Source organism: Electrona antarctica, assembly GCF_951216825.1.
Source record: "Electrona antarctica genome assembly, chromosome: 1".
Classification (NCBI taxonomy): Eukaryota; Metazoa; Chordata; class Actinopteri; order Myctophiformes; family Myctophidae; genus Electrona; species Electrona antarctica.
In genome coordinates, this window is record NC_136806.1 from 55,412,366 (window position 1) to 55,435,351 (window position 22,986).

A 22,986-nucleotide genomic window follows, 5' to 3' on the forward strand; every position below is an offset into this window, starting at 1 on the left:
CGCCGCGTCTGATTGCCAGTGCCGGAGAATGCACTCGCTCCTTCTGCTTTCAAGTGGGCTCACAAAACAAACTTTCCTCTAAGTTTCTAACTTTCCTCCACCTTGACCATGTTTGCTTCCACATACAGTTGTGACTGTGAGCGAGTGAGTTTCTCCACCATGAACACCATTAAAATGAAATATCATCAATTTTAATGGTATTTCATTTTAATGGTGTTCATGGTGGAGAAACTCACTCGCTCACAGTCACAACTGTATGTGGAAGCAAACATGGTCAAGGTGTGTAGGGCTACTTTGGATAGACCAAGGAAAGCCAACTCATCAATGAGCTGCTACAGGTGTGCAAGATAATGACACAGACTCCATTGTTACGGCCTAGATTCAAACTACTGGCAGGACAAGAAAAGATAATTTGTGACCGCTTCTGACCGAGGCTAAGTCATTGAACTTTTTACATTTTCGTCTTTTCATGTCATATGAAAGCAGGGAATCATAGCTTCACATTGACATATTGGTTGTTCAGTTTGACCCACCAGTTTTGGAGATATGGCTTATAGAGTAATGTCTTGCAGAAAACAGCGAGTTGAGAAAACAGGCTTGAAAGGTTGACTTCTGTGGACTGTAATGTCGACAATGACAATGTTAATATCGACTTCAGCTCTGACATTTATTTCAGACATGCTGTAGTATGTGACGAGTCTGCCTAGCTCGTTTTGGATTAAAACAATAAAAATCAGTTTTTCTCCTCTCCTGAACAGTTAAGTATTGCCGCCATGACTGTCTCTGTATCGAAAAGAGTCACATTTCTCTCTCTAATCATGAAGCAAAGCAATGTGGAGTGGGAAGTGACAAAAAGTAAAAGAAAGAGAAAGGGGGCATTAAAGTATTGTTATTTGTTCAAATTAAGCAGTTTGATAATGAGGCACTTTGTTAAGCAATTTTTTTCCATCTTGTTTTCCTTTGCATGAAATATGAGAAGCTCATACTACTTTATTTATTTACTTACGGCCAGGAGGCGGAGATTAATTTCATTATGTTTCCCCCCCTGTCAGTCCATCTGTCCTTTTGTCCATCTGTGAGCAGCTAATATCAGGCACCGCTAGACAGATCGGTGTGAAACTTAGCACGCACACAGTAGCCTATAGGCCACTGAAGAAACTCCACACCACATTTTTCAAATCTGCCTCATGGAGCTGCTATAACACAGGCAGCCTAACGTTTTGGCCTATAACTCTGGAAACATAGGTCGTACAGTCAATTCAAGTTTGTGGAAGTGGCACAATTTGCAAAAATGGCAAAAGTCTTGAAAGCAACGTCCGATCTGGCTCAATGTCCAAGGATTGCCACTAGTAAGTACGTACCTACCAGTATGCCCTACACAGTATGCCCTATGCCCTACACAGTATGCCCTATGCCCTACATAGTATGCCCTATGCCCTACATAGTATGCCCTATCAAGTACAAGTGCAAAAAGTTTGGATGCTAAAGGTGTCCCTATGTATTATTTGCTACAGAGTGAAACATTACATCATTCCATCTTAACTGTGTGTGTAAGGCGTTTTTTTACGTTGTTACAGCTATAGATCTCTCCAGAATGTAACGCTTTCATGACAATTAAACTTACCTGCTACTAAGCGAGTCCTTCCATCAATCCATCCATCCATTTTCAAAACGCTTATCCGGAGTCGGGTCGTGTAGGCAACAGTTCCAGCAGAGCGCTCCAAGTCTCCTCACTAGAGATGCAAACAGAGACAAGGGTATAAACAGCAGTGATAGTGTACTGGAAAAATATGTTTCCTGGACTGCAAAAAAATCTATTCCTAATCAAATACGTCTACATGAATTCGGCAAATTCCGAATCATCCATTTACAAAGAATTTGATTTGGAAGGTTACGCTCTCTAGTCAGGTTCGAAATAAACAGCCCAACATGTAATCAATATAAATGTTTGGCAAAATGATAGTAACAAATAGAAAGCACCAATGAGTTATATAAAAGGAAATAAAAAAAACCTATACAGAGACAGTCTAAATGCCATGGTAGGCAGATATGGGGAAGTATTTACAGAAATTATATTAACAGGAACACTGCAAAAGCCTGTCTAAAACACATCATGAACACACTCAGCATGCCGTGTGCACGCCGCTCTCTACAGTTGGGTGCCACCGATATTGTCCCTTATCATTTGACCCATTTAGGCCTGACCTCAAAACTTTTAAAAATCCTTCTAAATCCTTCTAAAATTTCACGATTTTTCAAAAATAGCAGACCTACAAGCTCGTAGCGCGCCACTCGGTGGCACGCTATGAGCTTGTAGATCTGCTATTTTTCAATAGCTAAATTATAGCTATTGAAAATGGGTTAACTGTCCTTTTGCGCAGATCAAGCAAACCTCAGCAAAAAGAAAAGGACAATATCGATGGCCTCCAACTGTATATTGCTGTACTATTGAGGGCATCCTGACGTATTGCTGTACAGTCTGTAGTGGTAGCTGGACCGCAGAAGACAGGAAAGGCGTTTAGTCAAAGCAGCCTCAGTGATCATCTCTCTCTAAAAACACTGTCCACAGTTGCAATCTAAAATTGGGCGGCCTGCAATTACCTCCGTCATAATAACATGTTAAAAATGTAAATAAATACCAAGAAACTGCACACGGTGCTAATTTGACCGCCTAGGGCCTGCCGGCGATATCATCGATACGAACCGTTAAAATGTTATATTCTATAATTTAAGTGTTGCAACATTGAAAACGAAAGATTTTTTGTAGATTTTTTTTAGAATAAAAAAAAATCCAAAAAGTGTGTTAATGAGTTTCGCTAACACACTGGACCAGGGTCTAACAACAATGCAACGTAGCACAGCCACCCCCCCTGACCCGTGTCATTTTGTCTCTCTTCCTAGATTAGATACATTTCTGAAAAATAATAGGTTTGTCGTTGAAAGTACACCCCGCCTTTTTGCAAATGTGTGACCGCAGCGCTTTAAAATGGCCAAAATGTGGATGATGAGAACGACCACGTTTGTGGGTTTAGCCAATGTGTTGGGCAGAGAAAAGAACCGAAAGACAGAGCTTAGGTGAAAAGTCTGAAGACAAACAATAATGGAGGGAACTTAGTATCTAACCCATTTTTGTTTTAGTTGTTTTTAAAGGTTTCATGGCATTCATTTATTTATTTTTCGTTTTTCTTTTAGGTTGTATGACCTCAATTACACCCAAAAAAACCTGAACTTTGAACATTCAGTGGATTTTTCTGTGGTCTGGAGTTTTCTCTGGGGTTTGGAAGCCGTTTGAGCTGCAATGAAAACAGGCAAAACAGTGAAAACATCTGCTGGCAAATCCCATTGACATATAATAGGATTTGCAGGCTGTGACATCACAAACAGGAAAATCAGAGCACTAGTTTGAGGCAGAAAACCCCAGACCACAGAAAATCTACTGAATGTTAAAAGTTCAGGTTTTATGGGTGCAATTGAGCTCAGAAAACCTAAAAAATAAAAAATTACAAAAACTGTGTTTTATGTCACAATCCCTTTAAACAAATACAATTGCTTGTGAATTCAGTACACAGTACACAATTATCCAACTCCCTTTTGACATACGTACAGTTGGAGGCCATCGATATTGTCCTTTTCTTTTTGCTGAGGTTTGCGTGATCTGCGCAAAAGGACAGTTAACCCATTTTGGGCGGGAACCCCTTTTGGTGTTTTAAACATGTTATAATTTAGCTATTGAAAAATAGCAGATCTACAAGCTCATAGCGCGCCACCGAGTGGCGCGCTACGAGCTTGTAGGTCTGCTATTTTTGAAAAATCGTGAAAATATTTATTTCAGAAAACTGGAGGATTTAGAAGGATTTTTTTACATTTTGAGGTCAGGCCTAAATGGGTCAAATGATAAGGGACAATATCAGTGGCACCCAACTGTATTGCCCTGATGATGAACGCTTTTATTAAAAACAAAAGCTACAGTTGATCATTATCTATGCATGCAGTGCAACGGGAGAAACTGAACAAATACAAAGTCTGAGAGCGCACAAAGCAGTACTAGCAATCAGTCAGTGGGCTGACTGCTACAATGTGATAAGGTCAGCAGGTGGTTGGCAAAAATAGCAGACCTACAAGCTCATAGCGCGCCACTCGGTGGCGCGCTATGAGCTTGTAGATCTGCTATTTTTCAATAGCTAAAGTATAACAAACTGAACAAATCCAAAGTCTGAGAGCGCACAAAGCAGTACTAGCAATCAGTCAGTGGGCTGACTGCTACAATGTGATAAGGTCAGCAGGTGGTTTGGCAAAAACCAACCTGGTCGCACTTTTCAAAAAGGCTAATTCCACATTATCTTCATGTTAGCGCTCTAATCCATTTAGATTCACCCATCAAGCTGGCTCAGATCATTAGGAAGTGATTTCCATTTTTCCTGAGAGTCCATTAGTTGCTTGAGTAACAGTAGACTCCGAATTGATGCGCTCAAATTGCATCTGGACCAATATCAACAAGATAACAAGCGCAGAGAATTACATGCAAATGCGTCGTTAGATATAAAAAAGCACAACTGTGCCTCATTTGTAGCCACTGATGGAGCGAGGACATCAAGGAGCTCTCTAACAGCGCCGCATTGCCTCCAACTTTGCCTGACTTTCCAATTGCTTCCATTATTAATGTGTTTATTGGGGGCTCTGGACGCCCTTCCCCTCCTTCACGTCTTAACCCAGTTAGGCCCGACGTCGAAATAATCAGTGGTTTCTATATCAGTGGTTCTCAATATTTCATGTCAAGGACCCCAAAAATGATATGTAATATGCCGCCGACCCCCATCTGAAAATATGTTGTTCCAGGGACCCAGCTCCAGAAGCAAAGATTTAGGTTAAAAACTGAAACTCTGAAAGAATATTATATTCAAAGATTTGAGGCACATTTTCACGATTTTTCAAAAATAGCAGATCTACAAGCTCATAGCGCGCCACTCGGTGGCGCGCTATGAGCTTGTAGATCTGCTATTTTTCAATAGCTAAAGCATAACATAAAGAACAGAAGAAAAAAAATATTAAGTAATTAATTAAAATAAAAATGTTACCAAGAAGCATCGTTGGGGCAAACCGGGTTAAAACACAAAAAAAGGGGTTCCCGCCTAGAATGGGTTAATAGATGGAAATAGGAGTGTGCACGCTCCACTGAGCATCACAGGAAGTGACTTTCAGCTACCTCGCACAAGGTGGGCAAGTCAGCGGGGAGCAAACCATTACGGCGGTGCCGTGGTTCATTCGAGTGCCATGCACTGTGCAGGAAAACATGATCTTTTCCAAGTGGCTGGGGGATTCTGCACAGCGGGGGGTCGCTGGGGAGGAGTCACCCCGTAAATTACGACTAATTACAGCGTCTATTGAGCTGGAATCCAGCCGGCCCAGGCCCCACCATCCCACCAAGACACAGGGGGGGGGATTTCACAATACCTGCTTATAGGGCCCAGCATATGTACGCAGCAATGTGGAGGGATGCTTAAAATAAGCATGGATGATGCTTACAATAAGCATCCATGCACACGCCACGATAAAGCAAGCATACAAATACTATAGTGCCTATTGTATAATCTGCTCATACTATACCCCACATTATGTAATATGCTTTTACATGTGTTGGCAACAGTGCATTACACACATTACGCAAAACATTTGATCATCTAATCCAGGGTTCACCCCTTTGTGGCCCCTGGAAGAATTAAAAAAACAACATTTTTTTAGGGGGTCCCAAATATAAATGGCATTAAATGGGGGTTAGTAGCCTATGCATGTCCAACTGGGCATCCTTTTCATTTTCAGGGCAAGACCTCGACCTCGTGCGTGCGGACTCGGCCCCCAGCCTGGTACCCTATAGTCAAAATATGGCCCTTGAGGAAAATTAATTGGGGAACCCTGATCTAATCTGTACATGAAATAATGGTTATTTGTCATGAAATGGAGGATGTCTGGTGAACAATCCTTGTTTTGCTTTGCCACAAATATGTCTGTGAATAAGAGTAAATGATACAGGACATGCTGGACATAGCTGGAAATGTTGCAAGTGTGATGCAATGGATGCCTTCAACCACTGGAAAAAACTGTTTTGAGAGCCCTGTGATGGAATGAGTTTAAGACTAGAGAGAATTTCTGTAATATCTCACAATAGTAGTGAAAATCACACCCGTGTGAAGTCAGTGGTGAAACTCCGTGGGGGGGTCCCCGGGGGTTCCCCAGAAGTTCCAGACCCACAGGAACACGGCCAGGGTGCCGGCCCGGTTCCGGCGAGCCGGCCCGTGTCCGAAACGATCGAGAAATGTTACCGTGTGGGGGTCCCTGTTCCCGGGCGTCCCCGGGAACATCCAGACCCCCAGGAACACGCCCAGGGGGCCGGCCCGGTTACCGCATGGGGTCCCTCTACTGTCACACCCGAAATCATCATATATACAGTTTGTGTGTGTGGTGTGTGTGTGTGTGTGTGTGTGTGTGTGTGTGTGTGTGTCCGTGTGTGTGTGTGGACACACCCAGGGACACACATAGCTGTCTATAGGAGTGGTTGCACCACTCAAAAATCTTGTACTTTAACCACATCCTTTTTGGCACATTAGGCCAGAGTCTTCCACTTGCAACAGCTGCAGCATACAGTACACAAGAAGAGCTATGGTCCATATTAGAGCATGCCTCTGTATGGTGTATTCAACAAACATCTTTTCACAAACAAGAAAGCCCACAAGGAAGCTGAACTGTGAGAGAGAGAGAGAGAGAGAGAGAGAGAGAGAGAGAGAGAGAAAAAAAGAAATTGGTGGTGGAAGAATGCAAGAAAAAAGCAAAAGATAGTGGCGGCGGAGTTCATGAATGCGTTTTGGCGATATAGCAATAATCATGAGAAAGGAAAAGTGAGGGCATCGAGCGTGGCATCAATGACTGGTCTGTCGGTACAAAGGAGATGTTCCGTGTTATGCTCCCTGCCCATGTCCTCTTCAGCCAGTGCAGGTCTTTTTAACTTGACCACACTTTTATTCTTTGCTCGCTTATTCAGAGCCACACTCAATAGTTCAAATGGCATCGTCAACTGCCTTCCTTCCACCCGCCCCCTCCGTCTTCTTCCACACAGTTTTTCCTCTAAGGAACTGTTCATTGTCCCGTTACCATGGGCACAACAACAAATCTCCTCTCCCCTCCCATCTCCTCAGTCAATGCTACTATTCTGGATTCTCCATTTCCTCTTTGTGTATAGCATCAGACTCACCCGTCAAGACTAGTGCACTGCAACATGGCATGGTAAATAAATGGTAAAGGGTGCATTTATATAGCGCCTTTATCCAAGGCGCTTTACATAGATTGTGCATTACATTCACCCATTCACACACACATTCATACACCGATTGCGGCGGAAGCCATGCAAGGTACCAACCAGCACATTGGGAGCAATTTGGGGTTCAGTGTCTTGCCCAAGGACACTTCGACATGTAGACAGGAGGAGCCGGGATTCGAACCGCCGACCCGAACCGCCGACCCATGGATCATTGGACGACCTGCTCTACCTCTTGAGCCACACCCATTCCTTTCCCCCCCCCCCCCCTTTGGCCACAGAGATACAGTAAGCACACGAGTTCACTATTAACCACACCGAAACAGTGGAGTAAGTGGAGTGTGGAAAGCCGGTTGGTATAGTGGGCTGAAAGGTACGATGCCGGTGCCAGAGGGTCTGGAGGAAGTCAGTCCGGTTGCCCAGTGTTGCACAGCGAGAGTGGCAGACAGGGCACACATTAACACCTGGGAGACTGGTAGGCCGTGGCTTTGGCGAAGCCTCTGAAAAGCTCCAGGATTGTGCCATCCATTGTATGTGGCACGGGTACAGAGACATTGCACAAACTGTCGTGTATACTTGCTGCAATACAGAGGGGGGCAGCATGGTGAATGGCAGGCCACTGCCAAGGTGACGGGGACACGGTGCCAGAGTGCGCCCTTCCAGTCAGCTAAGTGTTAGTTTGAGAGAGAGAGGCTAATTTCCAAATCTCCTCTAGTGTCTGGAACAAAGGATGGAGGGGCGTCCGCCATGCGCCCTATACGCCCACTCATAGACAGCCGGAGAGTTTATGCGCTTGGATTTACGTGCAAATTACCATGCGCACAGCGCTTGTTTTTAGAGAGAACGGCTCATGGGTTGAAGTCATCCCATTTGTTTTATTCTCAGAGAGTGCCATTAACATAGGCTGCTATGAATCTTGTGATAAAGCTCATGAATAGTCAGTATCATCAGCCAAGTATAGGGAAAGGTTCAGCATGCAGCAAAAAAGGACGTTTTCGTTATGGAGCACCAACTACTACTACTAGGAAAACATTAACACTAGGGTTTTTTTTTGGGTGGGCTTTTTTTTTTTTTTTTACCTCGCTGCAGACATTGATGACTGGCTTGGCTGTCGTGTCACCACGGCAGTGCTGCTGTCACACGCTGCTGCTATGCAGATGAGCTCCACCTCGGGCTAAAGTAATGATAATGGGATTCCAACACAAACACCTAACCACACACACACACACACACACACACACACACACACACACACACACACACACACATCGCTCCTGTGCTACTATATACGCGCCCCAGTTTTTCCCGGGTTATTCCAACACCACCACAACTCGAATGCACTTTCTGTTTGTCTACTCCCCTGCTGTTTTATTACCCCTGAAATCGACTTCAGCAAGAACGGAAGAGGGGGGGGGGGGTGTGGGTTTGTGTGGAGGCGGACGGGGGCGATCAGAACATCTGAAAGCACTGGCAGGCATGAGGCAGACCGGGCCAGTGCTGGTCAGAGATATGGGCTGAGGTTAATAGATAGCGGATTTCCACCCAATAGGACCTATATCATATTTACAGGGCTGCCGTTATCGCCCGGGTGCTTGACAATGGGCTAAATGGTGGTGTCACTGCAGTCCTGACAGCCCTCCAGATATATGCGGACAGAGCTTTAGGGGATGGAGATATAGGCGGTATAGGTGGTATGGGTATGGGGCGGGAGGGGGGGGGGGGGGGGGGCACTGTAGGTCGTGGTGCTAATGGAAGGAGGGAGGGTGCGTTCCGTGTGGAGAGCGCTGCTGCGAAAGGACACATAAAATAGCTAGTATTAAGAGCTTCCTAAGGGAGGCGGTGGGAGGGGCTGTTGTTGGCGGTTAGGGGGCTGCATGGCTGCAGTGGTGTGGGGAAGCAAAAAGAAAAAAAAAAAAGGTCATTACAAATCATTAAATCGAATTGACAAGGAGCCACACAGCCGTGGTGAGTGCTGAATTCCGTCCAGTGTCTGTGGGATTAGGGAGCGGCGCGGAGTCCTTGTCGGTAATTCTTCTAGACAAATAGCAGGGCTCCCCAGACACCACCCCCTGCAAGGCAGCAGGCAGCCTGCACTAATTAGCAGGGGAGGTGTGAGAAGGAGAAATCATTACTTTATCCACACACTGTGCCCTACATACCCCCAGCCCCCCCCCCCCCCCCATCGCAGAGACACGCCATCAGTCCACCTTCCATCCATCCTCACACTCCCCACGATCTGTTAACAGGAAGCTATGGGGTGTGTGTGTGTGTGTGTGTGTGTGTGTGTGTGTGTGTGTGTGTGTGTGTGTGTGTGTGTGTGTGTGTGTGTGTGTGTGTGTGTGTGTGTAGAATAGTAGGATAAAAATGGAGGGTAAATGGAGGGACCACAGAGAGGGGAGGTGGGAGAAAGCAAGGTGATGGTGTAAACGAGGGTGAGGAAGAGGGAGGATGACGACGGGGCGAGTCAGTCAGCGAAGGGAGAGGGAGGATGACGACGGGGCGAGTCAGTCAGTCAGCGAAGGCCATAGAAAAGTGTGTCACAGAACCACTTGACAAAAAGGTGCATGGCGTCTATGGGGTGGGATGGGAGGAGGGGGGGAGGGGGGGTGCGGACCACATGACACCGTCACTCCCTGGCCGTAATGATGATGGAACGGGCCACTGATGGATGGTGGGCGCTCGCGGCACCTCCAGAGGCATGAGCCTGGCCTCCGTGGCCGAGCTCAGGGCCCTCCCCCCCCCCCCCCCCCCCCCCCTACTGTGTACCCCAGCTGGGCCCCCGTATTCCCACCAGCATGATTCATGAGCACTGGAGCTCTCCCCTGACCCTGGCAAGCCCACAGCGCAAACCATGAGGTACGACTCAAAACAGTCGCCCCCTCCACGATTAATGAGCCAGCGAAGCAGAGACCAATCTCTCTCTCTCTCTCCCCCTACCCCATCTTTTTCTCTAAAAGCTTACCATTCAACCTACATAATCTCATCAGGGTGAGATCCCATTACCACCAAGAGCAGAACGAGAAAGGAGAGAGAAACAGACGGTGGGGTTGATCTAACTAAAAGCGCCCCCCCCCTCCCGTTCATGTATGGACACAATCTGCCGCAAGCATACCAGGCACTGTATGTGTGTGTGTGTGTGTGTGTGTGTGTGTGTGTGTGTGTGTGTGTGTGTGTGTGTGTGTGTGTGTGTGTGTACGTATAGTCAAACTAATCGGATTTAGGGCTATGCCACAAGTAAAGTGGTGCACTCTGTGCATCCCGGCCACCGTGTCTCCGAGAGCATCGTGCATTTTTAAAAAGGCGGTTTCAGTTTTGCAAGCAGGCTCTTAAAATGTGTGATATTTATTTCATGAGGACAGAATGCATTAAAAAAAACAGAAGATCAAACCCTGTTGCATCCCTTCTCTTCTCATCCCCTTTCAGAGATGCACTTACACCACGCAGCGCACCATGCACTCCCATTTGTTGCGTTTCCAGACCTGCCAACCTTTGGATATTGACTTAGAGTACCACTTGCCACGCGGAGGGGGGGGGGGGGGGGGGCGGGGGTCCCACAGGCCGCAAATGTGGGTGTCACGCATGCTTCCCCGTTTTTCCTATACCCGATTTCGCACCAGTGAGGGGAGGGAGGGGCGGGGGGGAGGGAGCAAGGCGACGGCCCTAGTTAGTTAGTTGAATCGTCAAAACTCCTGCCATTTGATCATCCATTAATTCCATTAGATTAGACCATAGATCATTTTATCCAGAATGAAAACATTCTGAGGTAAATCCCATAATAGGCTATAGCCACAATGTTTTAGTTATTACATAACTTAATATGCTACAGGCTGTATTCTTCTTGGAAAAATATAAAAAGATCCTTTCCATACTCCTATGGAAAGGCTATTATTTTACTTATATTGACCAATTTAGTATAGTCGTTTCATATACATTTTATGTGTAGGCTACTGTCGTGGTGAAAGTTTATAATAGGTAGAGAAATTCAAAGTTTCAACACCAAAGTAGTAGTAGTTGTGATTTAGCAAACTGGACATTTGGACTGAATGTTTCCTTTATCCACGTGTTGGGCTTCCGGCTTCCGTATCCACGGTGTGGGCTAGCCCCTCCCTCCCCTCACTGGTGCGAAATCGGGTAGGAAAAACGTCATGCCTTTTGGTTTGCTTTTGGTTTCACACCAGAATTGTAGTACATTGCACTAATGGAGTATTTTACTGTACTTGCTCAGGTAGGAGCCCTCCTACACCCCAAAGCAAAACAGAAAAATATCTTAGGCCTCGTTAGGCTATGGTACAATACTACAAACCAGAACCTCCAGGTTGTGAGCAGTGGCTGAGCATTGTGGAGGAGATATTTGTAATGGAGAAACTAACTCATACATTGAGACTACAAGAGGAGTTATTCACAGAAAAATGGACTGAATATAGAAATCAACAGGACGACACTGATGATAACAATGATGGACACTCATGAATGGACTGGAATACAGTACGTTGCTTATTAATGCTGTATATAAATAAATAAATAAATGGTGCATTTATATAGCGCCTTTATCCAAGGCGCTTTACATAGATTGTGCATTACATTCACCCATTCACACACACATTCATACACCGATTGCGGCGGAAGCCATGCAAGGTACCAACCAGCACATCGGGAGCAATTTGGGGTTCAGTGTCTTGCCCAAGGACACTTGGGCAAGACACGTAGACATGTAGACAGGAGGAGCCGGGATTCGAACCGCCGACCCATGGATCATTGGACGACCTGCTCTACCTCCTGAGCCACAGTCGCCCCTGTATACGAACCCTTACAGTCTGTGACTGTACTTTTGTTTACCTGCAAATGCAAATTAAGTAAAAAAAAATACTTTTCTGAGTCACTTCTAATTCTGATCTATTAATACAGTAAAATGCCTACAAATACAGGGTTCGACTCCCGATCCCGACGGCCTTTACTGCATGTCACCCCCCATCTCTCTCCCCATTTCCTGTCAGCCTACTGTGATTCTATCCCTCTACGTATCCGACACGTGGCTTTGCGTGCGGTTGGGAACAATGTTAGTAATGGCGAGTGACACAAGCTTGCGGAGTGGCACTTCAACATACGGTAAAGCTCTGAGTGCATTACCTCTATCAAAAACCATCAAGTTTTAGCTATTTCATGGTCTTGAGTGGATTCTTTCCATCCATGTCCAAAGAAATGGCTCAACTAATGCATCCATTAGCTCGTATGTTTTAGGTTTTCTTTCTTCTCCATCTACATCCAAAAATAATTAATGGATGGGTGCTCAAAACACCTTAGTGGTCAGGAGGTACACGCACATCTCAGTACAGTAAATTCAACGGGAGCTCGAAGAAAATAAATAAACTGAAAAAGGAGGAAGTCTGCACAACGTTTGAAAAGCTCCCAAAAAAAAAGAATTACCAGAGCGGGGGAAAAAAAAAACATACACAACGTTTCGGCCTCCTTCTCCTTGCTCAAAAAACCTTTCATTCACCTCGTCAGCCTGCCTATCAGTAACGGTTGGTGGATTTGAGCACAGGCAGAGTGCAACAAAGATTAAGACAATAACATCTGCTAATATATGTCATCGTCACACTGGTTTATTTTGATAGGACCTGCCCTAGGCTATAATATAGCCTATAGTCATACATTTGTGAAAGACAGACATAACTAATGGCATGAGCACCTTTTTTGTAAAATCCTCCTGTAATGCCGCGTTCACACCAAAGGAAGCTAGGAAAAAAAAGCAAGCTAAAATGATTTCGAAGCAGCTTTTTTTTTTTTGTGGCCTGGCCTGGACTGGCCTTGAGAAGAGACAGAAAATAGGAAGTCCGAGCAGGCGCGCATTTTAAAGTCTAAAATGTAAAACAGCGGCTGTAGAGGAGAAATAATTATATATTTAGTTACATCATAACCTATTTATGGATAAATAAATAATATAATCTTGGTAAACATGCTAGTAAATAACCGAACGAGACGACGGACCGGTCTCGATCCTCTCTCGTCTACCCCGGCTCATGTGCTCATCCGCTGTCCTCTCCCCCAGGCCACGACCGAAACCCTCCGAGCGCAGTTGAAGCACCGAGATCGAATTAAATGATATATATTTTTTAAATAGCGGCCCTGTATGTAATGTTAATTTAGCAAGAGCATACCATATTTATGGAAAGAAATACAATTGTATATATCCAGCACGTCGTGGAAGCAATTAAAACGGCTTGTGTTTACGTGTGGGTTCCGGACATTCAGCCCCAAGTCTCCCGGGGAAGGGAGACCCTACCGCGGCGCTGTCGGTCTGTCACTGACCCTCGAGGCCGCTGCTCCACGGTGCAGCTCCACCACCCCTCCCTCACCGTTTACAGCATCCGCAAATTTAATGTCTGCTTTTAATTAGCAGATGATGTGAAACTTGGGCAACTAGTAGGCATACTTTCATTACTTAATAAATAATCAACATCACTGTGTGTAGATAGATAGATAGATAGATAGATAGATAGTGCAGCGTTGAGCCTTGGGGGGAGGTGGGGTGATCATTATCACACTGCAAGACTCCGCATCCGCCTGGGTGACAGCAGACTGCTGGGCGACCACTGGCACTTTGGCATTGGGGGGTAAGATCTTCATTTCCGGGCCTGTTAAGAACTGTATAGTTCCTATACTTGTATAGAACAGATGTAGTGTTGCTGGCCAATATTGATGACATCTGAAGGGATCTCCATATGGGCTTAATATTGATGATCTCCATCCCTGATGATGTCACGTGATGTCACGTGCTCATCTCTATGATGTCACGTGCTCTCTCACCCCGACCACCGTATATGGTGCCCGACACACCAACTGACGGGAAATGCGCGATTCCACAGTTAACTGCGATTTATCTATTGCAGCAGATAGAAAATGAAAGAGGATTTCCGTGGAACTCCCTCTTTCAGGATAGGCGTTTTTTTTTATTGCCTATATGGTGAGTCACTGAATTCATGGATCGATATCATAACATTTGCAGTAAAAGTACCGAGTTTTACTTTTACTGCACAAGTCATGAAATTTTCATGAAGGAAAAAACATCCTAAAGATGGGAAAAAACTACAGTATCTCAACTTTGGGGATTTTGGTTCCTGCACTAAGACCCTATCCATGCGGTTAGAAGTTGTAGACCAATATGAATCTATCTGTGTACTATGTTAGTTAGACTGAGCTGAAGCGCTCATGCAGAGCTCTGCATTCATCAGGCTGCCAGAGTTCACTAAGAAGCCAAAATGCCATATTTCTGGGAGAAGCCGTTGGGGGCTAATTTCACCGGATTTCACCCTTAAGACTCATACATACTCCAGGGTGAAGTGATAGGTTATCACCATGTGAGGTGAAGTGGTCAGCGATTAGGATCCAGGATCTAATGTTCTAATCCCGTGCACGACTCGCTCTGTTGGGTTATGACTGCTGCATTGATCCGCTGGACACACCGGAGCTCCTCTCCCAGTGAGCACAACCTCCTACCAGCTCCTCTCCCAGTGAGCACAACCTCCTACCAGCTCCTCTCCCAGTGAGCACAACCTCCTACCAGCTCCTCTCCCAGTGAGCACAACCTCCTACCAGCTCCTCTCCCAGTGAGCACAACCTCCTACCAGCTCCTCTCCCAGTGAGCACAACCTCCTACCAGCTCCTCTCCCAGTGAGCACAACCTCCTACCAGCTCCTCTCCCAGTGAGCACAACCTCCTACCAGCTCCTCTCCCAGTGAGCACAACCTCCTACCAGCTCCTCTCCCAGTGAGCACAACCTCCTACCAGCTCCTCTCCCAGTGAGCACAACCTCCTACCAGCTCCTCTCCCAGTGAGCACAACCTCCTACCAGCTCCTCTCCCAGTGAGCACAACCTCCTACCAGCTCCTCTCCCAGTGAGCACAACCTCCTACCAGCTCCTCTCCCAGTGAGCACAACCTCCTACCAGCGTGTTGCCGCCGTTTCAGCATTAATAGGATAGTTACTGTAAAACACTCATTTTGACTTGGAAAAAAAATGCTACACAAGCAAGAGAAGTGTGTGTGTGTGTGTGTGTGTACTGTTCAGAACACCGCATTGTAGCACACAAACACACACGCTCGACCGACGCCCCCATGATTTTAAAATGATTGTGCCGTTTTACCCAAAGCTTAATGTTCACAACATTTCAACACCTATAGAGCTGGTGTGTCAATGGGAGGGGCAATAGGTACTTTAACTCCACCCACAATGACCACCTTAACCACCCCCATGTTTTAGCTGCCAACAGTGCAACACTAGAAACCGTAGATCAGACAGACCTGCTTTTAATTGCAAAATGTACAGTATAGTAAAACATTAGAATTTTATGTAACAATTATTATTATTAACCCAGTATTTCTTTTCATTAATTCATTTACAATAAGTCTACACAATTAGAGAATGTTGTTATCTTGATCGTTTGCCTGTTATCTCTCCTTTTTTTAAATAGGCTACTGTAATAGGCTACTGTATTTATGTGGCATTTTGTAGTATGAAAAAAGGGAAAATAACAGTGGCAGATAAATTAGGCCTATGTAAATGTTCCAGATGAGTACAAATAAAAGAGCTATATGAATGCAATAAAAAACAAACAAAAAAACAGTTAAACCAACAAACAGGACAGTTTGCTCTCAAACTCTCCCAGCACAAATTGTGCCCTCTTGGCTCTTCTCTTAATTCCTCTGTTTCATTAGCCTGTTTGTGATGACAGCTATGGTCATTTTTAGGCGAAGGAGTGTTGTTTGTGCAAAACTAATGCTTGCAATGGATTTAGAATCACGAAAAGCCCGTAGTTTGACACGTCACATGCTACTTAAAGTATAATGAAATGAGGACATGTTTGCCTTATATGTGACCCAGCCTGGCAAAATGGTCCTCATCTCGCCAATAATGAAAAGGCAGAAAATAGCTATATAAACTTTTTTTTGTGTGTGTGATTTTCGTTTTTTTTCATATTAACACAGTTTGAATGTTGACGAAGGTTTTCATTCCAACAGATTGTTGATTTGGTTAAATTAAACGTATGCATTTATATATATATGGTTGTTAATGGTACCCCAACTTTCAGCAGCTGACACCTTTATGAACACATTGTGAAGAAAGCTAGTGGTAAGCTTTTTTTTTGTTGCAGATTTGCCACACATTTCGCTAATTTTCCCTTATTACTGGGGAAAATTGTGAAACAGAATTCCATGTCCTTTACGGCCCGCCAAATTGTACAATATCTCTAAACTAAAGTGACACCTGCACAGCAACATACAACCATCCTCAAATACCCGACAGACTTCCAAAATCAACTCGACAGAGTGCAATAGAAGACTAGAGAAAAGGGCAGCATAACAAGACAAGGGCATCTCAAGGGCATTTGAGGTGATATTGCATATAGTTCCTCACCAAAAAAGCCCACCCAGCCATCCCCCCCCACAACTCTGAAAGAAGTGCCCTTTCAGCACATATTCATAAAGGTTCTCTAATGACTTCCAGAGGGACGGGGGGGGGGGGGGGGGGGGGACGGGCTTCTCCAAAGACCCGAGACATTTCACAGACCCACAGGCAGAGCTGAGGAGAGCCAGGAGAAAGATAGAGCAGGAGAGAGAAAGTGGGAGGGGGAACAACGAATTGGAAGGGAGGGGGGGGGGGGGGAGAGAGAGGGAGAGAGAGAGACACAGAGAGACAGAGACACAGACACACAGACAGACAGACATCATACATGTCTACATGTCGAAGTGTCCTTGGGCAAGACACTGAACCCCAAATTGCTCCCGATGTGCTGGTTGGTACCTTGCATGGCTTCCGCCGCCATCGGTGTGTGAATGTAATGCACAATCTATGTAAAGCGCCTTGGATAAAGATCTACAAGCTCAGTCACAATGCCTCCCATCACGACGCGTTGAGAGATTTTTTTGTGGATTTCATTCAATTTATTATTTTGTGAAATTCTTTTGGAAAATGATAACTTTTGTAAGTTCCTAATAATCTTTTTTTTTTTTTTGTATTATTTACTTATTTATTGGTTTAATGTTTCAAAATAATTAAATCATTTTTGAAACATAAAAAAGAGGGCCCTTACTTTGGGAAACACTGGAAGAAAACAAACAAACAGCTACAGCAACGTCTCACGCTTCAATGAAGACAAAGTCCTGCAGAAGTGCGTTTTAAACTTACAAAGTTACACAGTAAAGGCTCGACTGGCACCAAAAACACCACAATTAAACTGCCTGCCTGGATCGGCCCGGTTGTCTCTTCAAAACAAATTGGTCAGTGCTCAGTTAAAATGCCATCGCTGCCGCAATACTGGGGAAATCAGCAGCATGCCCATTAAGTTCCTCACATCAAGAATCTTCAACTCAACACTGAGCTCATTAAAATTGTATTGGGAAGGTGCCATTTTCACTTATTAGCTTAATTGTCTGGTTATGTAGATGGGACAGATGACATTGAAGGTGTCATGTGCTAAAGGAGACGTTCGCTCCAAGTCTGCCACCGACGTCGACGAGAGTATGAGCCATCAATTGGCCGATGTGATGCACACGTCATACATATGGGCCCAAATTAGGCCACGGACAAATTAAACGAGCCAGGCTCATAAATTATAGGGAAGGGGGACTCATATATCATTGCCATATTGGTGGTCATCAATCACCATGAGGTGGTGGACTGGACTCCGTCCTCACTTCCCCATCTGGTAGACAAGCCGTGAGGAGTGAGTCTTTCATCCACCCCCCACCCCTAGGCCTGAGATGAAGATGAGGTGTCACAGTCAAGCTGAGTGGAAGTTAACTGCTAACCTCAAAGTCGTGTTCCTTTGCGGCGGTTCATGTCTGACAGGACAAGTCCAGCTCTCTCTCCTCCTTGCTGGGCTGACTCTAGAAATCAGTCACAAAAGGATGAAACACCAGTTTGACTACTAGGCCTGTTAAAGGATGCTTCGGTGTACATGTGCACATACAAGTGGGAGATAATGTTTGTGCGCATGTGTGTGTGTGTGTGTGCACTTAATGCTAATAGTATTACTAGCGTGATTTAATATCATCACTACCACCACCATTAGTATAGCCTATATCCATAACTCATAGCCTAGACAATCAAAAAATGTTTACAGTTGGTGTTTTGTGTTTTGTTTTGTAAGCCCGTGCTTTTTTACCCAATGTTTTATTGCTGTGGTTAATTCATATTCACGTTTAATTAGACATGGACAAAATACTGCTCATGGCTTAGGCTCGTGATCAGGGTGAACTTATCAGCGGCAGTTAGTCCCCGTTCTCTTCTGTGGAAACCGATTTAGAACCTCTTCTCCCCAAGGTCTATTTGATTGAAACATCATAGGAGAACTTCTCAATACCAAGTTTTTGTTCTCCTAAATCTCTCTCTTTCTGGCTCTCTCTCTCTCTGCATAGAGCACAACATGAAAGAACTCTGACAACACGCAGCACTGCGTCTAGCAACATCAGGAAGGAAAACTCTCTGAAAAGGTGTTCTTTGACACTTGGAAATAAACTCCTTGACATTTCCCAACAACAGAATTTGGGATATCTTCTCCCAGGGCAAGACCTTTGTTGCAAACTGAAATGAATACATACAAGAATGAGTAAGAAACATCACCTCAGCTGTATATTATTCACATCATATTATTGATCAGTACACTGTAATAAAGCTGCCGTGGGAGTGTGTGACCTGTGAAGGCAGGGGGTGGTATTATAATAATAATAATAATACTAATAATAATGAATTGCATTTTTATAGCGCTTTTCTATGCACTACGTGCCTACTCTTACAATGGTTCATTCATTCATACATTGGGAGGTGAAGCGGCGAACAGTCAACGCCAGCGTCCTCACTTCCCACATTCACACACCAATGGTGGCGAGCTCACACCGACCGACTCATTGGAGGCAATGTAGGGTTCAGTGTCTTGCCCAAGGACACTTCGACATGTGGACAGGAGGAGCCGGGATTCGAACCGCCGACCCATGGATCATTGGACGACCTGCTCTACCTCCTGAGCCACAGCCGCCAGAGGTAGATTTGTAGGTGGGCCTAGAAATGAAATGATCAGGTGGGCCTATCTCAATATGGCCATAAAAGGGAGACAGACAGACAGACAGACAGACATAATGGCATTGCACAACGTGTGGGGCATGCATTCCCTATTTGCATCGTTCCCGACTAGGCTGGTGGCCGACAGTCAGCTGTCTAGTTAAATTAATCTGTTAAACACTGCCTGGGCAATGTACCATCAGCCACCTACAGCATTAAACATTCAGTATACGTACATACAGCACACTACAATCCATATTATCTGGTTACATAAACACACACACACACACACACCGTATTTATGTAACATCATAGGAGTGCACAGCGGCCAATTGCATTGCCAACAATAGATATAAAGAGACAAATATTTGCATTCGTTGGATACACTTATCCTTATAATAAATGCAGGTGACACAAATCATAATGCAAGGGCAACAATGAACTAAATAAAGGAGATGATAGGTTGCTACATCAGGTCTACCTACTGCTGATGAATACTGTACAGTTTGATAATCATGTACTGTACATACTGTATCAACATGACAGAAAAAATAAAGATATAGTCCTTGCGAGGAAGAGGATTCTTCCTCGCAAGGACTATATCTTTATTTTTTGAGTGGTGCAACCACTCCTATAGACAGCTATGTGTGTCCCTGACTGGCTGTGTCCCTGGCTGGCTGTGTCCCTGGCTGGCTGGCTGTGTCCGAGCACGGAAATAGCGTTTGGTTGGTTTTCACCACCAACTGTCACTGTTGCGCAGCCCAACACACACACACACACACACACACACACACACACACACACACACACACACACAGATATTAACTGTATGATGATTTCGGGTGTGACAGTACAGTACAGTGAAGGTACAGTACAGGGACCCCCTGGGGACCCCCACACGGAGTTGCACCACTCACTTCACACAGGTGTGATTTTATTTTTATTTTTACAAACTTCAACATAACAAATGTTGTTTTGACATTACAGCAAACTAAAAAAAAACAAGACCCATTGTTTGAGTGGCGCGCACACACCAAGATATTGATTCAAGGTTTCTGGTTTGGATAAACCTTTCCGTTTTGGGGGGGCTAATGTTGTCAAAGCAATTTTTAATCACCGACATGACTGGTTGTTAAGAGTTGACTTGTTATTCACAGCATTTGGCTCATTTTGCAACTGTGACATCTGTTATAAATAACAGTATGATTTGGTTCCCGACTTGTGTTGTGTTCCTGGACAAAGTGCCATAAAAAGACATTTAGACATGTATTTATAAGTATGCTCAACATAAAGCTTTATATTATGTATCAGTATGCTGTACATACTTTTCTGGCCCAGAAGGTTAAGGGGCCATCTATTGAAATTATTGATAGATTCCTTGGTATACACATCCAAGGACACAATGTTTTGTGATCTGCTATTTTTCAGACGGTTTTAATAAATAAATTACATTTGAAAACTTGAAGTTGTGAAATGGGACATTCTTCATACTGTTGTACTTGTAGTGAATAGTGAATTTTGAATTCCGGACTTTTACTTGGAACTTCTACTGCAGTATTGACTCAAGTAAAGAAAATGCTGAGTACTTTTCTCCACCACTGCTCAACACCAACTGCATCCTGGAGACAGAAAGCACAGCAGAGCCGTGTACTTTCCGAGGCGTCTCAAGAGGTTGGGTATAAGTACCAAAGCTCTTGTGAAAGTGAACGTCTATCGCTGTCCCATTGAGAGTGTTCTGACAGGTTGTACCGCTGTGTGGTTTGGCAACCCGACTGCTCAGGAAGACCACAGACTGCTACAAACAAGGACTGCAAAGACAGCAGAAGAAAAAAAAAAGAAAGAAAAAAAAACCCCCACCACAACATTTACTACACCGCTCACTGCGAAGGGAAAGCCCAAAACAACATCAAGGACACTATAGCCGTCACACTCATTGTTCTGTTGGCACTCTTTCCATAAGGTTGGTGGACAGCTCGCGCACCCACATGTATATATTGTACATGTGCACTGTATATAGTGTATACAGTGTAATAATCTACTGTTGAAGTTGTGGCGCGCGGTGTCTGTCTGCCCGTAGTAGGGAGGAAATGAGCGAGGGAGAGATAGGGAGCAGAGAAGGTGAGACTGGGAGAGGGAGATCAGCGGATGGAGGGGGATAGGTTAGGTATAGGGAGGCCAAAACCTTAATACAATAAACCCTGGCCGTGCGTGCCTGGCTGCCTGCCTGCCTGCCTGCCTGCCTGCCTGCTTGCGTGCAGTCTGTATAGTGTGATGGTTTAGGGATGATGTCTCGTGTTGTGTCGAGTGTCGTATTGTGTTAACTCATACATAGCTAAATGGCAGTAGCAATAGTTCAGCACAGGCTAACATAGATTTGTTCTATTTTTGAGTGGTGCAACCACTCCAAGGAACAGCAATGTCCCCATGTCCTAATTGTTCTGATGTTTAGAGTACCTATAGAGCGTCGCAGTCCGGCCCCCTTTCATGACGACGCCAGGCCCAGGAAATGAATCTAAATGCATTTTTCCCATAGACATTTCAAAAAGTATTTATTTAAAGACCTTTTAAGCGTCGTACGAAGCCAACTCGAGTCGTGACAAATCATGACAACACACACAATATTTTGGACCAAACAAATAATTAAATAGAAGAAAAACAACAAAAAAAGTGTTGTAACCTGCCAATGTTTTCTACTTTGTTTGGCCCGAAAAATTGTGTTTGTTGTCATGATTTGTCAAGACAAGAGTTGGCTTTGTCCGCGGCGTAAACGTCTTTAAATAAATACTTTCTGAAATGTCTATGAGGAAAATGAACGGAGAATCATTTCCTGGGCCCTGGTAGGGGGCGGGACTGCGACGCTCTATAGGGGGTGCTGTTGCACCACTCGCTTCAGACTGGTCTGATTTTCTTTTAGAAAGAGTTGTAAGATCAAAGACGTCTTTGGCCTGGATGGCTATTTGTTAAAGGAAGTCAAAAACGTATTTGGCCTAGAATGAGTTGAAGGCAGAGAGATCCCGAGCACCATTTCATTTTATTCAAATGCACGGCAGAAAAGTTTAACTGAACTTAGGTAGGCCTTTACAAAAGTAGCATTCTTCCAGTTGTCGCTCGTAAACACAACTTACAACAAGCGAAGAAAAAGGAAGCCCAAACTTCCGATTCAAACCCTATAAATGTATGCCAACCGCAGATTTATTCTCATTTTGGAACAAACATTATCTGCTTAGCATTCTGCATCGCTGTAGGCACATTCACATTTCTTTTCATGCAGCGTCCGCCATAAGCGCCATTATTGTGGAAACGGCACATTGGTGACAGTAAAGAAGAAGGAATCTTCTCAACTGCCGTTTCCACTCAAAGGACCGTTTCAAAGAATCACACCCTCACAAATTTGCAAGCAGCGGTATTGATTGCAGGCACACAAACGACAGGTTGACGCCCACAAACATTAAGAAGAAATCCAGAGGCCTCTGCAGACAGACTACTAATGACCATGAGAAATGATTGTATAGGTATCAGTATAGCCTACATTAAGAGAGAGTAATTAAGCTGGCCTTCCACACACACACACAAAACATCGGTAATCAAAATTAGATGTTTGCCCGGGACCCAAACAAGTGAAA

General features: G+C 44.6%; 1 protein-coding gene across 7 annotated transcripts in view; it reads right to left on the reverse strand.

The window, feature by feature from the left end:
* LOC306924140 (uncharacterized protein) overlaps window positions 1-22,986 on the reverse strand; it is a 328,928-nt gene that overhangs the window by 277,315 nt on the left and 28,627 nt on the right. For all 7 annotated transcript variants that reach the window (XR_013790128.1, XR_013790129.1, XR_013790130.1 and 4 more), the window contains exon 2: window positions 1,625-1,733. Coding sequence is in view for 1 of the 7 variants with exons in the window: in XM_079502507.1 (XP_079358633.1) it covers window positions 1,625-1,664 (40 nt within the window). In the remaining 6 variants the exon portion in view is untranslated. The remainder of the gene's footprint in view (window positions 1-1,624; window positions 1,734-22,986) is intronic.